Below are 18,257 nucleotides of genomic sequence, written 5' to 3' on the forward strand. Positions count from 1 at the left end.
TGAGTGCATAGAGGATTTAGGGAGAAATGTCAATGTAATAGTACTGGGAGACCTTAATGCTAGGGTAGGAAATGGTCCAATTGATGGAGTGGTTGGGAAATGTGGAGTTCCAGGAAAGAATCGTAGTGGAGAGTTGATGGTGGAAATGTGTCTAGAGAGTTGATGATAGCAAATACAGTGTTTCGGAAGAAAGTCAAGCATAAGTACACATGGGAGAGGGTGGTGGATGGAAGGTTGGTAGATAGAGCGTTGATGGATTATGTAGTGGTAAATAGGACTATGATAGGGAGAAAGGGAGGCCTTTTGGATAGATTTAAATGTGCATAGAGGATTTAGGGAGAAATGTCAATGTAATAGTACTGGGAGACCTTAATGCTAGGGTAGGAAATGGTCCAATTGATGGAGTGGTTGGGAAATGTGGAGTTCCAGGAAAGAAATTAGTGGAGAGTTGATGGTGGAAATGTGTCTAGAAAGAGAGTTGATGATAGCAAATACAGTGTTTCGGAAGAAAGTCAAGCATAAGTACACATGGGAGAGGGTGGTGGATGGAAGGGTGGTAGATAGAGCATTGATGGATTATGTAGTGGTAAATAGGACTATGATAGGGAGAAAGGGAGGGAGAAAGAAAGGGAGGCCTTTTGGATAGATTTAAATGAGTGCATAGAGGATTAAGGGAGAAATGTCAATGTAATAGTACTGGGAGACCTTAATGCTAGGGTAGGAAATGGTCCAATTGATGGAGTGGTTGGGAAATGTGGAGTTCCAGGAAAGAATTGTAGTGGAGAGTTGATGGTGGAAATGTGTCTAGAGAGTTGATTATAGCAAATACAGTGTTTCGGAAGAAAGTCAAGCATAAGTACACATGGGAGAGGGTGGTGGATGGAAGGGTGGTAGATAGAGCATTGATGGATTATGTAGTGGTAAATAGGACTATGATAGGAAGAGTTAAGGATGTACATGTGCTAAGGGGAGAGGGTGGGGGAATATCAGATCATTTTTTGGTGGAAGGTAAGTTGAGAGTGGAGGATAGATGGAGAAAGAGGAAAGGGACAAAAGGTAGGGAGGTGCTTAGAGTGAACTCTTTATAGGAGTACAAGAAGAAGCTGAAGGAGTGGGAGGGAGTGAAGGATAGAGTAGAGCTAGGTGTGGAGGAGGAATGGGGATGGTTCAAGGAGGGAGTCACAAAGTGTGCAAAGATGGTGTGTGGAACAAGAAGGACAGGAGAAAATAGAAGGAAGGGTAGTGAATGGTGGGATGAGGAAACAAAGAAGGTTGTAGAAGAGAAGAAGCGAGCTTTCACAGATTGGTTACAAAATAGGATGAGGGAGTCATATGAGAAGTACAAAGAAAAGAAAAGAGAAGTAAAGCAAAAGGTAAAGGAGGCAAAGAGGAGAGCAGATGTGAAATGGGGTAAGAGTATGACAGAAAATTTTGAAAGTAATAAAAAGATGTTTTGGAAAGAAATTAAGAGAGGAAGAGGAGGCGAATCAAGTAGAGAAGAAAAGGTGAAAGGTGCAGATGGAGAGATGATAATGGAAGAGAAGGCAGTAAGGGTAAGATGGGCAGAATATTTTAGGGAGTTGCTAAATGTGAAGGAGGATAGGGAGGGAAAGGTAGTTGCAGTGGGAAATGCTAAGAAAATGACCGTGATGAGTGAGGAAAATGGAGGAGAAATGAGGAAAGATGAAGTGAAGGCAGTTGTTAAGATGATGAAAGCAGGTAAGGCACCTGGTCTGGATGGATGCCATGCAGAATGTCTAAAAAAAGGAGGTACAGTGATGGTGGACTGGATGGCGAGGTTATTTAATGTTTGCTGGAGAGAGGGTAGAGTGCCGGAGGACTGGAGGAGTGCCTGTATAGTTTCACTTTACAAGGGAAAAGGGGACAAATGTGAATGTAGTAGTTTCAGAGGGATTAGTTTGTTAAGTGTAGTTGGGAAGGCTTATGGGAGGATCTTGATTGAGAGGATTAGGAGAGGACCAGAGGGAGTAATTGGTGAGGAACAGTGTGGATTTAGGATGGGTAGAGGTTGTGTAGATCAGATCTTTGTGGTAAGACAGATATGTGAGAAAGCTATAGGAAAGGGGAAGGATGTTTTTTGGGCTTTTATGGATCTGGAAAAGGCTTACAATAGGGTAGACAGAAGGGCACTGTGGGAGGTTATGCAGATATATGGAATAGGAGGAAAGCTTCTAGGAGCTGTCAAGAGTTTTAACGAGAGTAGTAGAGCATGTGTCAGGATTAGAAATGGAGAGAGTGAGTGGTTTGAGGTAAAGGTGGGACTTCGTCAAGGATGCATTATGTCGCCCTGGCTGTTCAACTTATACATGGATGGGGTAGTGCGAGAGGTAAATGCAAGGGTAGTGGGTCAGGGATTGGAGATGGTTAAAGAAAATGGAGAGAAGTGGGAGGTGAGCCAGCTGTTGTTTGCTGACGACACTGCACTTGTGGCAGTATCGGAGGAGGGACTGAGGAAGTTGGTGACAGAGTTTGGGAGAGTATGTCATAGAAGAAAGCTAAAGATAAATGTGGGTGAATGTAAGGTGATGAGATGTACAAGGGGTGAAAGTGGCAGTAGACTGGAAGTGATAATTTAGGGAGAGTGACTGGAGGAAGTGGATAGTTTTTATACTTGGGTGCAAATGTGGCAGGAAAAGGTGGAGTGAAGGTGGAGGTAGAATGTAGATTAAGAGAAGTGAGTAAATGCCTTGGTGGATTGAAGAGTGTAATGAGGAATAGACATTTGGGAATGGATGCTAAGAGGAGACTGTATGAAGGAGTGATTGTGCCAACAGCACTGTATGGGGCAGAAACATGGAACATAAGAGAGGAAGAGAGAAGGAGTTTGAATGTGTTTGAGATGAGGTGCCTGAGAAGTATGATGGGGGTTACTAGGCTAGATAGAGTGAGAAATGAGGAGGTGAGGAGAAGAACGGGGGTGGAAAGGGAGTTGGGAGATAGGGTTGTTGAAAGAGTATTAGGACGGTTTGGACACATGGAAAGAATGAGTGAAGAAAGACTAGTAAAAGAGGTATGGAAGGCAGATGTGGAGGGAGTGAACATGAGGGGACGTCCTAGGATGAGGTGGATGGATGGGGTGAAGAGGGGAATGTCTGTTGAGGAAGGACGGGAGAGGACAGAAGACAGGTGAATGGAGAATGGTTGTATATGGAGGATGTTGTGATGCATGAGGTGGAATGGGCGGGGGGCTGGGGGGGTGAGGTAGTATGTGTGAGCAAAATTTGACGCAGCCCAAAGGGATTTCTCCCCGTCTTCTCCTTTTATGCATGGAGGGACGGAGAGGGGGGGGGGTGTCGCCGATTTAATGAAGCGGCCTTGCTGTGTCTTGCGACACTGCTTCTGACCCAGGGCAGTGGACAAGGTGCAGGGATGACCCGTCATCCAGGAGGTGCTAAGATAAGAGGGGGAGGGTGGAGGAGTGTGGAGTGTATTCAGGGATGGAATGGGTGGGAATGATTTTATGCCTTTTCATTTTTGGCTACCTCCCTAGTAAGGGGGAAAAAAGCCTTGGTATATGTATGTATGTACGATATAGGGCCAGGAAGTCTTATTTTAATACATCCCAAAAAGATACTTTTTGCAAGAAAAATCTTTTAGTTCTTCCCTTTCATGAAAATCTTGTAAGACTTCCTCGCATCCTTAACCCCTTCCATACGGTGCTGCCTACGTAGGCGGCATGAGGAGCAAGTGGATACGCGAGGCTGCCATATCGGCGTCTTGATTATTACAAAGGATTTTTACAAAGGCGGAGCATGCCGACAGGAGACCTTTTGATCCATATCTAGGTCGGATGCGAAAAAAAAATCATATTAATAATAAAACAATAAATAAAAACTATAATAATGTAAATAACAAATTCAATACATAAATGCATAGGTATAGTTAAATAATAAACAAATAGGTAAATAGTAAATAATAATAAATTGACATATAACTAATAATAAATGAAAATCAGACAGACAAATGAAAACAAAACAAAAACAAATTATATAAGATAAATTATAATCATTACAGCATCTTACTTAGGTATTTATCTAAATGATTCTTAAAGCTTCGAACTGAACTACATTGCACTACCTGTGCAGGAAGTTTATTCCATTCATTTACTACACGGTTGGCAAAGTTGTTTCTACCTACTTCCAAATTGAATCTATTTCCGGACAGTTTGAGACCATTGTTTCTTGTCTGATTCTCATTCAATGTGAAAATTTTGTCACTTTTGATGTTGTCAATTCCCTTTAAAATCTTAAAGACCTGTATCAAGTCACCTCTGAGTCTACGCTTTTTTAGGGAAAACAGATTCATGTGTTTTAGTCGATTTTCGTATGATTTATTTTTGATATTTGGTTCAGTTTTGTTGCTCGCCGTTGTACTTTTTCCAGTCTGTCAATGTCTTTAATGAGATTCGGTGACCATACAGAAAGAGCATATTCCAAATGTGGACGAACTAACGATTTACATAGCTTGTTAATGAGTGATGGACTTTTGAAATCAAAAGATCACGCAATCAGTCCCAGAATCTTATTTGCTTTCTCAGAGGCTGAAATACACTGCTTGGATGATTTGAGGTCGTTACTGATAATTACGCCGAGATCTTTTTCACCACTTTTGTTAACAAATTACCAAATAACTTGTAATCGTACTTACTGTTATTTTTACCTATGTGCATTACCTTGCATTTACTTGTGTTAAATTTCATTAGCCACTTTTCAGACCATTGCTGTAATTTATCTAAAGCTACTTGAATATCTAATTGGTTTGAGTGATCATTTGCCACTCCGCACAGTTTTGTATCATCAGCAAATTTGGAAACAGTAGATTTTAGTCCATGGTCTATATCATTTATATATACAGGTAAACGTCGACTTACGATGGCCGCGACTTACGATTGTTCGACTTTACGATGACGACGACGACGACGACGATATGATAATTTAACCCCTTCCATACGGTGCCGCACACGTAGGCGTCATGAGGAGCAAGTGGATTCGCGACGCTGCCATATCTGCGTCTTGATTATATTTATTGTAGTCGCCCCTGTGTTTTTACATTCTCTCAAATGTGCCCTAAATCCCATTCTCTGTGGTTTTCAAAATTCGCGGGTGAAAGAGAGAACGATCGATATAAGCGGTGACTATATTTTATGATGCGAGTATTATTACGTCACGTCGTACGGCTGGCATTGGCTGCTGCCCGCGAGATTTAAGTGCCGTACTGAAAATACATATTATAGTGTTTGAATATGGTAAAAAGGATAAAAATAATTAAATAAACTACTGTACATGTTTAATAGGCTATATTCAGTATCTCTGGTGGTTAATATACAGGTAGGCTAGGTACAGTGACCACGGAACAGAGTGGGGATCGACTTACGATGAGATCGTCTTACGATGGCTCTATCGAAACCTAATGCCATCGTAAGTCGACGTTTACCTGTACTATGAATAGAAGTGGCCCAAGAACGGAACCCTGAGGAACTCCACTTGCAACATTTTTCCATCCAGAAGTTTTTCCATTTAAAACAACTCTCTGTTTTCGACCATTCAACCAATTACTAGTCCAACCTAATAGGCTACCACTTATTCCATGCAAAGCTAATTTAGTAAGTAGTCTTTCGTGTGGGACGGTATCAAAAGCTTTTGCAAAGTCTAGATATATTAAATCTATATTGTTTCTTTTGTCATAATTCGCAAGAACGTTTCCGTCTGAAACCATGTTGGCTATCATTTATCAAACGGTTACTTTCTAAATGATGTTCGATAGCATCTCTGATGATAGTTTCCATTATTTTTCCTACGATTGAAGTCAAACTTATAGGCCTATAGTTATGAGCACTATAAAGTAGCTGTAAATTTAAAAATCTAAGTAATTTTTTTGTACTTTGTATAGGTCTACATTTCTATTTATTTCAGAATTCTTAAGTTGAGTTAGCTTTTTTTTTTATATTTTTGTTGCAAATTTTTATTTCTTTATTCATTATGAAACTAGACTAAATTCCTGATCTATTCAACTATTTAACTTTGTTCTAGTTCAATCTAGTTTAAGATACTCAGGAGGAAACTGAAATAGTAAGAACCCACAATTTTTTTTTTAATTTGGAAAATTTTAGTTCAAGTAAATAAGTATAACACAGAAGGAAAAGGATAACTGCAAGTTCGCCTTTGTGTTATAAACTGCTTGTTTTATTCATCCACAACTGTAAAAAACAACTTTCTTAGGGGTGTCAAAGTTTCCCCCAGTATGGGGGTAACTTTGGGGTAACTTTGACAGGTAGGTTTTTTCAAGATGGCCGCCATACGAACGAAGCTGGGGGGCACTCCATTTCAGATAAGAAAAGTACTCATATAGATCATAATTTTAATTTGAATGCTTAATATTTTTTTTAGGTTAATCCATTGAAATATGCCAGCAGTTTAAAATGAATTGAATTATTAATTATTTAAACGAAGCTGCTTGGCGTCGCAGAGTTTAAAATGAAAAATGTGTCAAAGTAGCCCCAGTTTACGGTATATTAATATTATACATACCTAGTCCAGAAAAGTTTGGAGCATTTGAAGCCTTTTGAATGTTGCATTCCATGATTTTAACAACGGGAATTATGTCTGAAGAATTTGCTTCACATGAACTCAATCTGTAAATTAAAAATGATTTAGACGTTTAGAATAAAGGTAAATGTTAATGAAATAACAAATAAGTTTGTTAAGTCTGAAATATCATGAAAACAAATTAAATATCTACTTCTTTAAATAATGATGTAACGGGTTTTGAGTCAAAACCCCTGTTACATCATTATTTTTAATTTACAAAAAGCATGCCAAGGGTCAAAACGTTTGACCCTTGGCATGCTTTTTGTTGTAATTATATTATGAACCTGGAAAATAGTAACGTGGAATAAAATACCCTATGTGTAACTAGATGAGATCACTACTTTGTTCTACAGGTAACTGCGAAGATATTATTTTATTACTAGGCCCTATTTAATTTCTAGGCTTTAGCAATAGCAACTCATCTTGTGCATCTTTTTGTAAGGCTATTTATTGCCTACTGGTTTGCTTGTTGAGCATTTTTTAAAGTATGAATGAATGCACAAATGAATGATCATTAGAATGAGACAATGAGTAGACTGTGATACCTGATCAAGATTCAAGAAGTATATTCTACACTTTCTGAAATAAAAGTTAGCTAATGAGCTTATTGATTCATTGAACTTTGGGCTTATTCTTATTCTATTTATCTTTACAAACATGTTTAAAGGTCTGTTTTTTTCATGAAATTTTTTTTTCCGAAAAAAGTTTTTTTTTCAGGTTGCAACCCTATTCACAACGTTATCAGACCTATAGCTATTTCAAAATGAATCAAATAACTAAAAATTGTACTTACCTAACAGTTATATCATCAAAGCTTTTCAGGAGTGCTTGTAATTTTCCTATGATGCTCCATTTATTTGCATCAATTGATGGAAGACCAGGTACATCCATGCAGTAATTGACAAGTGCTGCTTTTTGTTCATATATTCTTTTGAGCATGTGATACTTGCTGTTCCATCTTGTCGCAACGTCTTGTTTTAGCTTATGTTGAGGGCAATTGTGTCTTTTTTGTAGCTCTAGTAGTTTCTGAGAAGCTTGAGGTGAATGATGGAAATGGGTTACAATAGACTTGCACATTCCAATAATATCTATTACAACACGTTGTTCAAAAACTGCATCATTGATAACAAGCTGCAGTGTATGCAAGAAACAAGGTAGGCTCAGATACTGTGAATCATTGACAGCTTTTGTTACATTAGATGCATTATCATGAGATATGAAATGTATCTTATGACAGGGTATTTTGAAGTTTTCTATTACTTCATCAATCAAATCTGCAATGTTTTTGGCAGAGTGTTTTTCAGGGAATGGTTTAATAGACAATGCAATGGTGTCCTTGACAAAGTCTTTGGTGAGAGTATGCCCAGTTACACTCATAAAGCAATCATTGGACAAACTGGTCCATATATCTGTCGTCAAACTGATATTTTGCGCATTGCTCACAATGCCTTGTACTTTATTGTGCACTTTTTCATAAAGCTCTGGGATAGTTGTGTTAGAGATGTATTTCCTGCTTGGGATCTTATAGTTTGGTTTTAAGTGATTAAGGAGCCTAGCAAATCCCAGATCTTCTACAATAGATATAGGTTGACAATCTATTGTGATCATTTCAGCAATATATTTGTGTACCTCTTTTGCTGGAGCACTGTTGATGTCCCAAATCTTTTTGTACTGGAGAGTAGCTTCAAGAGTTGGCTGTTGAGATACCTGTTTTGCACTTGAACAGCCTGTTTGACTTTGACTAGAAGTTGAAGTTGAAATTTTTAGCTTTTTGGTAGGTGGAAAATTTAAGAATGAGGCAAGTGTTGGGTTAGATTCAGCTGCTTTTTTCTGCTCCAATTTGGCATTTCCAAACTCATCAGGATGTTTATGTTGAAGATGCTTTCTAATATTTGTTGTTGTTTGGGTTTGCCTGTTTATTACAGAAATTACAGGATACTTTTGAAGAATCATCTTTGCATACTGTCACTAGATTCCATATAACACTGCTTTGACTTAGGCATTATTGCTAATTCTGGCAATTCTAATTGTAATTTAATAAATTTATCACAATATTGACTATCTGAAAAATGCAAGTTCAAATATTAATTATAAATAAATAATTACAATAAATAAATATTAAGAATGAGATCGAAAAGGGTAATAGGATAATAGCCATCAGCTAGCTCTCTTCTCTTCTTACATAAGACGCAAATGATTCCACAACCACATGGCGTGAAAGACACCCTTTACTTTATATATTTATATAATTATTTATTTGTTTCATGAATGAAAGTAATTTAACTTAAATTTTCTCTCAAGGTATCGGTATCGGTATCGGTATTTATTTTTCAATACCGATACCGATATACCGATACCTTCTATTTTACCGATACCGATATATACCGATACCGATAGCTTGAAAATAAACCGATATTTACCGATACCAATACCGATACCGAAGCTTCGGTACATCACTATTATGTAGTGGTAAATAGGATTATGATAGGAAGAGTTAAGGATGTAAATGTGCTAAGGGGAGAGGGTGAGGGAATATCAGATAATTTTTTGGTGGAAGGTAAGTTGAAAGTGGAGGATAGATGGAGGAAGAGGAAAGGGACAAAAGGTAGGGAGGTTCTTAGAGTGAACTCTTTGAATGAGAAGGAAAAGGAGAAGGAGTACGGAAAGAAGCTGAAGGAGGAGTGGGAGGGAGTAAAGGGTAGAGTAGAGCTGGGTGTGGAGGAGGAATGGGGATGGTTTAAGGAGGGAGTCATAAAGTGTGCAAGGATGGTGTGTGGAACAAGAAGGACAGGGGGAAATAGAAGAAAGGGTAGTGAATGGTGGAATGAGGAAACAAAGAAGGTTGTAGAAGAGAAGCGAGCTTTCACAGATTGGTTACAAAATAGGACGAGGGAGTCATATGAGAGGTACAAAGAAAAGAAAAGAGAAGTAAAGCAAAAGGTAAAGGTTGCAAAGAGGAGAGCAGATGTGAATTGGGGTAAGAGTTTGACAGAAAATTTTGAAAGTAATAAAAAGATGTTTTGGAAAGAAATTAAGAGAGGAAGAGGAGGCGAATCAAGTAGAGAAGAAAAGGTAAAAGGTGCAGATGGAGAGATGATAATGGAAGAGAAGGCAGTAAGGGGAAGATGGGCAGAATATTTTAGGGAGTTGCTAAATGTGAAGGAGGATAGGGAGGGAAAGATAGTTGCAGGGGGGAGTGCGAAGAAAATGAGAGTGATGAATGAGGAGAAATAAGGAAGAATGAGGTGAAGGCAGTTGTTAAGATGATGAAAGCAGGTAAGGCACCTGGTCTGGATGGATGCCATGCAGAATGTCTGAAAAAGGGAGGTACAGTGATGGTGGACTGGTTGGTGAGGTTATTTAATGTTTGTTGGAGAGAGGGTAGAATGCTGGAGGACTGGAGAAGTGCCTGTATAGTTCCTCTTTACAAGGGAAAAGGGGACAAGTGTGAATGTCGTAGTTTCAGAGGGATTAGCTTGTTGAGTGTAGTTGGGAAGGCTTATGGGAGGATCTTGATTGAGAGGATTAGGAGAGGAACAGAAGTAGTAATTGGTGAGGAACAGTGTGGATTTAGGATGGGTAGAGGTTGTGTAGATCAGATTTTTGTGGTAAGACAGATATGTGAGAAAGCTATAGGAGAGGGGAAGGATGTGTTTTGGGCTTTTATGGATCTGGAAAAGGCTTATGATAGGGTAGACAGGAAGGCACTGTGGGAGGTTATGCAGATATACGGGATAGGAGGAAAGCTTCTAGGAGCTGTCAAGAGTTTTTATGAGAGTAGTAGAGCTTGTGTCAGGATTGGAAATGGAGAGAGTGAGTGGTTCGAAGTAAAGGTGGGACTTCGTCAAGGATGCATTATGTCGCCCTGGCTGTTCAACTTATACATGGATGGGGTGGTGCGAGAGGTAAATGCAAGGGTAGTGGGCAGGGGATTGGAGATGGTTAAAGAAAATGGAGAAAAGTGGGAGGTGTGTCAGCTGTTGTTTGCGGACGACACTGCGCTTATGGCAGGATTGGAGGAGGGATTGAGGAAGTTGGTGGCAGAGTTTGGGAGAGTATGTGATAGAAGAAAGCTAAAGATAAATGTGGGTAAAAGTAAGGTGATGAGGTGTACAAGGGGTGAAAGTGGCAGTAGACTGGAAGTGAGCATTAAGGGAGAGCGACTGGAGGAAGTGGATAGTTTTAGATACATGGGTGCAAATATGGCAGGGAAAGGTGGAGTGAAAGTGGAGGTAGAATGTAGATTGAGAGAAGCGAGTGGTGGATTAAAGAGTGTAATGAGGAATAGACATTTGGGAATGAATACTAAGAGGAGACTGTATGAAGGAGTGATTGTGCTAACAGCACTGTATGGGGCAGAGACATGGAACATAATAGAAGAAGAGAGAAGGAGTTTGAATGTGTTTGAGATGAGGTGTCTGAGAAGTATGATGGGGGTTATTAGGCTAGATAGAGTGAGAAATGAGGAGGTGAGGAGGAGAACAGGGGTGGAAAAGGAGCTGGGAGATAGGGTTGATGAAAGAATATTAGGATGGTTTGGACACATGGAAAGAATGAGTGAAGAAAGACTAGTAAAAGAGGTGTGGAAGGCAGATGTGGAGGGAGTGAACATGAGGGGATGTCCTAGGATGAGGTGGATGGATGGGGTGAAGGGGGCTTTGGGGAAGAGGGGAATGTCTGTTGAGGAAGGACGGGAGAGGACAGAAAACAGGGGTGAATGGAGAATGGTTGTATATGGATGATGTTGTGATTGCATGAGGTGGAATGGGCGGGTGGATGGGGGGTGAGGTAGTATGTGTGAGCAAAATTTGACGCAGCCCGAAGGGATTTCTCCCCGTCCTCTCATTTTATGCAATGGGGGGACGGAGAGGGGGGGTCGCCGATTTAATGAAGCGGCCTTGCTGTGGATGTGCTGTGTCTTGTGACACTGCTTCTGACCCAGGGCAGTGGACAAGGTGTAGGGATGACCCGTCTTTCAGGAGGTGCTAAGATAAGAGGGAGGGTGGAGGGGTGGAGTGTATTCAGGGATGGAATGGGTGGGAATGATTTTATGCCTTTTTCTTTTTGGCTACCCCCCTTGTAAGTGGGAAAAAGCCTTGGTATATGTATGTATTTATGTAATTTAAAGTTAAATGGTATATGTCATTGTGCGAAATCTTCTATCTAAATACTTAAGCTTGTTTCATTTTCACAAAGGCATCATCTCTCATGTGCATAATAACTAGCTGATTTAGGTGTGCATGAAGCTTGAGCAGCTTTAATGTTGTTTTTCCATTGTTTTATGCCAAGAACACTTGATTTGTTCATACCATAAGTGCATGCAGTTGCTGTGTAGCTAATTTCACTTCTAATTTCCATTGATATTTCATTCTTCACCACTAACATAAGCAATTTTCTAGCTCTTTTTGCTGGCTTAAGAAGTCGTGAACAAAATGTCTAAAGGATGTGAAGAAATACATTTTCCATGCAGAATCATAAATGATTTGAATAGCTTAGAAGTCAAGACTGATCATCAAACTCCTTACTCCATCAAACTCCTCCTGACATAAGCCCCACAGAAAAATACCTCCCAAAAAGAACAAGAACTACACTAGCATGACTATGTTGAGGTTACTATCCAGTAATGAAATAATACTATGTCATTTGTCAGAAGTGAGTAGTGTGACTTGACTGGTGCAACCTACTCGGTGATTAATCGCTACTTTAGTCTGTATCTGTATAATTGGGGGTGAGCAGTGGCTACTTTGTTTATGTTGAGTGCATATGAGTGTGATGTCAATGTTGGCTGCAATATGTTTGCTGCTCTCTTCAGCTGGTGTTGTAATATCATGCATGTAGAAGTTGAATAATGTAGTTGAGTAAGTATTATTACCTGCAATCTTTATTTCAGAAAGGGAAGCCATGAAAAAGCTTAGCCACAAGGAAAGAAAGAAACTTAAAAAAGAAAAGGAATATGCAGAGCAGATGGAGGCAATGCTCAAGAAAGGTGGCCATGGGTCTTCATCTATTGATGAAAACTTTACTGTGTCCCAGGCAGAAAAATCTGCAAAGCAGCAAGACCAGCTTGAAAATGCAGTAGACATTAAGGTAGATTCAGTTTTATTTCATGGTGAATGTATACCATATACATACATACCAATGGCTTTTCCCCCTTACAAGGGAGGTAGCCAAAAAATAAGGCATAAAATCCACTCCCACCCATTCTATCCCCACATACTCTACTGCTATTCACCCCCTTCCTCCCTCTTATGTTGGCTCCTCCTGGATGATTGGTCATCCCTGCATCTTGCCCAGAAGCAATGTAGCAAGACACAGTACATCCACAGCAAGGTCACTTCATTTAATCAGTGACACCCTCTCTCCATCCCCTCATGCAGAAAAAGAGAAGACAGGGAGAAATCCACTCTACCTGTGTCAAAATATTCACATTTACTCCCTCACCCTGTCCCCCATCCACTCCCTTACATCACAGCATCATCCATACACAACAATTCTCCACTCACCCCCAACTTCTGTCTTCTCCCTTCCTCTACAGACATTCCCCTCTTTCCCAATGCCCCTTTTACCCCATCCATATCTCATCCTAGGTTGCCCCCTCATGTTCACTCCTTCCACCTCTGCCTTCCACACCTCTTTTACTAATCTTTCTTCATCTTTCCATGTGCCCAAACCATCAGCACTATCTTCCACCTCCCTTTACACCCCCACTCTCCTCACCTTGTTTCTCAATCTATACAACCTAGTAACCCCTACTACACTTATCAGGCACTTCATCTCATACATATTGAAACCCCTCTCTTCCTCTCTTATGTTCCATGTGTTTCCTTATGTTCAATGTGGCAAATAAAAAGTTCACACACCAGTATATTTAGTTTATAACGAATCTACACACGAGACAGAGTGCATGAGTCTTTGACCAATGCAGATACAGTACTGCCTAACCCATGGGGGATAGCTCAAGCTTGCGGGATTTACAATTCCTAGTGCAAACCTACTAGGTGGCTTTATATGTACATAATTATGTAAATAGATATACATACTACTGGCTCCCATAACAGATTTTTCTGCCCCATACAGTGCTGTCTGCACAGTCACTCCTTCATACAATCTCCTTTTAGCATCCATTCCTAAATATCTATTTCTCATTACACTTTTTAATCCCCCAAGCCATTTACTTGCTTCTCTCATTCTACATTCTACCTCCACCTCCACTCCCTTTCCTGTCACCTTTGCACCCAAGTATCTAAAGCTGTCCACTTCCTCCTGTCTCTCTCCCTTAATACTCACTTCCAATTTGTTGCCACATTCTCCCCTTGTACATCTCATCACTTTACTTTTACCCACATTTATCTTCAACTTCCTTTTACACACCTTCCCAAACTCTATTACTTCCTTAATCTCTCCTCTGATCCTGACACAAGTGCAGTATTGTCAGCAAACAAGTGGCTTATCTCTCATCTCCAATCCCTGGCACATTACCCTTGCATTTACCTCTCACACCACCCCATCCATGTATAAATTGAACAGCCAAGGCAACATAACACATCCCTGGAGAAGTCCTACCTTTATCTCAAACCACTCGCTCTCTCCATTTCTAATTGTAACACAGGCTTTACTATTGTAAAAACTCTGGACTGCTCTTAACAACTTTCCTCCTATCCCATACATCTGCAATACCTCCCACAGTGCCTTCCTCTCTACCCTGTCATAAGCCTTTTCCATAACTGTAAAGGCCCAAAAAACATCCTTACATTTTCCTAAAGCTTTCTCATGCATCTGCCTTACCTCAAAAATCTGATCCACACAACCCCTACCTGTCCTAAGCCCACACTGTTCCTCTTCTAATCCTCTCAAAACACTCCCATAAGCCTTCCCAACTACACTCAACAAACTGATCCCTCTGAAACTACTACACTCACATTTGTCCCCTTTTCCCTTGTAAAGCAGAACTATGCAGGCATTTCTCCAATCCTCCGGCACTCTACCCTCTTTTAGACAAACTGCAAACAACCTTACCAGCCAGTCCACCATCACTGTACCTCCCACTTTTAGACACTCCACATGACACCCATCCAACCCAGGTGCCTTAGCTACTCTCATCATTTTAATAACTGCTTTCACCTCATCTTTCCTTATTTCTCCTCCATTTTCCTCACTCATCATTGTCATTTTCTTAGCACATCCCACTGCAACTACCTTTCCCTCCCTATCTTCCACATTTAGCAACTCCCTAAGATGCTCTGACCATCTTCCTCTTACTGCCGTTTATTCCAATATCATCTCTCCATCTGCACCTTTTACCTTTTCTCTACTTGATTCACCTCCTCTTCCACTCTTAAGTTCCTTCCAAAACATCTTTTTATTGCCTTCAATTTTTTTTTGTCATACTCTTACCCCATTTCACATCTGGTCTCCTGTTTGCCTCCTTTATATATATATATATATATATATATATATATATATATATATATATATATATATATATATATATATATATATATATTTTCTCTAATATCATTCTCTTGTCCTATTTCCTCCTGTCCTTGTTCCACATACCACCTTTGCACACCTTGTGACTCCTTTGAACCATCCCCACTCCACTCCTAGTTCTACTCTATCCTTTGCTCACTTTCACTCCTTAGCTTCTTCTACTCCTTTTCTTTCTCATTTAAGCAGTTTACTCCAAGCACCTCCCTACCTTTTGTCTTTTTCCCTGTTCTCCATCAATTCTCCACTCTCAACATACCTTCCACCAAAAAATGATCTGATATTCCCCCACTCTCTCCCCTTAGAAAGTATATACAAATCTCTTCCTACTATTCTCCTGGTTACCATTTTATAGTCCATTAACCACTTCAGTACGGAACTTAAATCTCGCGGGCAGCAGCCAATGCCAGCCGTACGACGTGTCGTAATAATACTCGCATCATAAAATATAGTCACCGCTTATATCGATCGTTCTCTCTTTCACCCGCGAATTTTGAAAGCCACAGAGAATGGGATTCAGGGCACATTTGAGAGAATGTAAAAACACAGGGGCGACTACAATAAATATAATCAAGACGCCGATATGGCAGCGTATCCACTTGCTCCTCATGACGCCTACGTGTGCGGCACCGTATGGAAAGGGTTAAAGCCATATCTACCACCCTTCCATCCACTACCCTCTCCCATATGTATTTATTCTTGATTTTCTTTTGAAACACTGTATTTGCTATTGTCAACTCTCAAGACACATCACCATCAGCTCTTCTACAATTTTTTTTTCCCAGAACACACTTTCCAATCACTCCATGTATTGGTTCCTTTCCTACCCTAGCATTAAGATCACTCATTACCACTACATTGACATTCCTCCCAAAATCCTCAATGCACTCATTTAAATCTATCCAAAAATCCTCCCTTTCCTCTACACTCTTCTTACCACCAGGCCCATATGCACTTACAAAAACCTACATCTCCATTCCCAGTTTCACCTTCACATTATCCTTCCAGTCCACCACACGTTTATCTATCTCTTCACTTACTAGTATAGTGACCCCTTCTCTACCTCATCCTCTCTTCACTCCTGACACCCTCCCAACTACACTCCCAAACTCACCCCTCCCTTTCAACTTAGTTTCACTCAATGCCAACACATCCATTTTTTTTTCTCACAAACATACTGCCTATCTCTCCCCTTTTACTCTCACCCACACCACATCCATACACATTAAAAGACCTAAACCTTAGGGTTCTGGTTGGAAAGCTCCTCCCAGACCCTCTTATGTCTTTGCTTTTTTAGGAATATCGTCTTTGGGGTTACAGTGTAGGATGCCCAGTCCTATTCCCCGTCCTGTTTTTTGTCGCCTTTTACTATTCAAGTGGGAACATTCAATGGCAGTATTCTCCCCCACCACAGGGTTTGATGAAAATAGGAAATGAACAATCAGAGAAGGGGTATAGGACAGTATTAAGAGTGGGAGGACAGCATAATGGAGGGGCAGGCGCAGTATAATAAAGTATCATCATTTCTCTATGAATAGAGATTTCCTCTATCACATACAAAATAATGTTTGGCCCTGGTCGATAGGGGTGCCCCATATAGACCCTAAAGTATCAGCTCCATGCTACTTAGCAGCTTTTAACCCCACAGTAACATGCAGCCAATACCCTGGACAGGGGGCTGGGTGATATTGACATTATTGGTCTTATGTTATTTGATTTGAGATTAACTGTTATTTGAACTCAGATTAAAACTGCCAAGAATTGTAATGTTTTTAGCTAGACATTAGATGTGGAGAAGGGGGAAAATTACATTAGATTCTGACAAATCAAAAGGAGGTGCAAAATTGTTCAATTTTTTTTAATGTTGATACTCTTTTTGCAGATTGAAAACTTCAGTATTTCTGCAAAAGGCAAGGCATTGTTCAGCAATGCTTCCCTACTTATTGCACAAGGGCGCAGATATGGATTGGTAGGCCCCAATGGGTAAGTATTTTTATTTTATATTGAGTCATGATGTAGGCTAGAATAAAATCTGCTTCTTAGGATGATTGTAAAGAGTTGGTGAAATTTTGTCAAACAAATTCTGTTGTAGAATATGGTGGAATAGTACATTGTACAGTAGGTTCCATTGATGTAGGGGTTTATGAATGGGAATTCTGCGTGGGAGTATGATGAAAGTTCCCAGTACAATCAATCTGTCCATCCATTACTCCAGATCACTCTTGGAGGGTACCCATGACTCCCATGTAACTGGTAACTGCCACTAGTTTGGCACATAAGTTACTTGATGAAAGAAATATTGTGTTGTCTGGGAATGGTTTGGATGGGGTAATATAGGGTGGTGGTGGTTTTTTCTATGTGCAGACCTGTTCTGTGTTGGTATTGTTTCATTGCTGGATGGTGAACTGAACATAGTCATGACAATGTTGTTTCTAGCTTCTTTTGGGAGGAATTTTTCTGTTGGTTTAATGTCTGGAGGGGTTTGATGGAATAGGAAGTTTGGTGATAAGTTTTGAAGTGCTCATTGTGTTATCTGAATGTTAGTGCATTTTGTATGGATGTGCTGTGTGGTGCAGGTGGTAGGTTGTTGTAGATGTGTGGGTAGTGTATTGCTAGTATATATATTTTTGTTGTATTCAATGGGCTGCACTTTGATAATATGGGTGAATGGAGTTGAGGACAGTTGCATATAAATGTGTACCTATCGTTTTCATGTGATGTTCTATGGGGAGGATTTTGGTTTCTGTATGCAGATGTTCTTTTGGGGTGGTTATGATACATCCTGTTGTTATTCTTGATGCTTTTTAGAAATATAGTATGTTGGTTGACTTCCTAATTGTTGGAAACCATGCTGTTGTCAAGTGTGGTTGTCAAGAACTGTTTATAGACTGTGATTAGAGTTTCCTTCTGACCAAAACTTGTGCTTGGTATTGATATGAATATATTTCTTATTGATTTGCACTGTAAGGTGATGGGTGGGATGAAAGACATGCATATAAAGTGAGGCCCAAGATTTTAGGTTTCTTTCCCCTCTCTCCACTTTCTCCCCATTTTCTCCTCTCTCTCCTCTGGCAACACTTTCATCATCAGTATTGAGTTCTTTAAGGAAAATGCAATTTGCTTTTTGGGTCCACTCTGAATAATAGAATTAATAGTTATTGC

The 18,257-nt window shown here is 40.0% G+C and overlaps 1 protein-coding gene across 1 annotated transcript in view; it reads left to right on the plus strand.

Annotated features, from left to right (window-relative positions):
* LOC143032873 (ATP-binding cassette sub-family F member 1-like) overlaps window positions 1–18,257 on the plus strand; it is a 136,052-nt gene that overhangs the window by 26,112 nt on the left and 91,683 nt on the right. Inside the window, exons 2-3 of the mRNA XM_076198063.1 lie at window positions 12,499–12,695; window positions 16,978–17,078. Coding sequence (XP_076054178.1) covers window positions 12,499–12,695; window positions 16,978–17,078 — 298 coding nt within the window. The remainder of the gene's footprint in view (window positions 1–12,498; window positions 12,696–16,977; window positions 17,079–18,257) is intronic.

Source organism: Oratosquilla oratoria, chromosome 14 (assembly GCF_046742065.1).
Source record: "Oratosquilla oratoria isolate Oo_2021 chromosome 14, ASM4674206v1, whole genome shotgun sequence".
Classification (NCBI taxonomy): Eukaryota; Metazoa; Arthropoda; class Malacostraca; order Stomatopoda; family Squillidae; genus Oratosquilla; species Oratosquilla oratoria.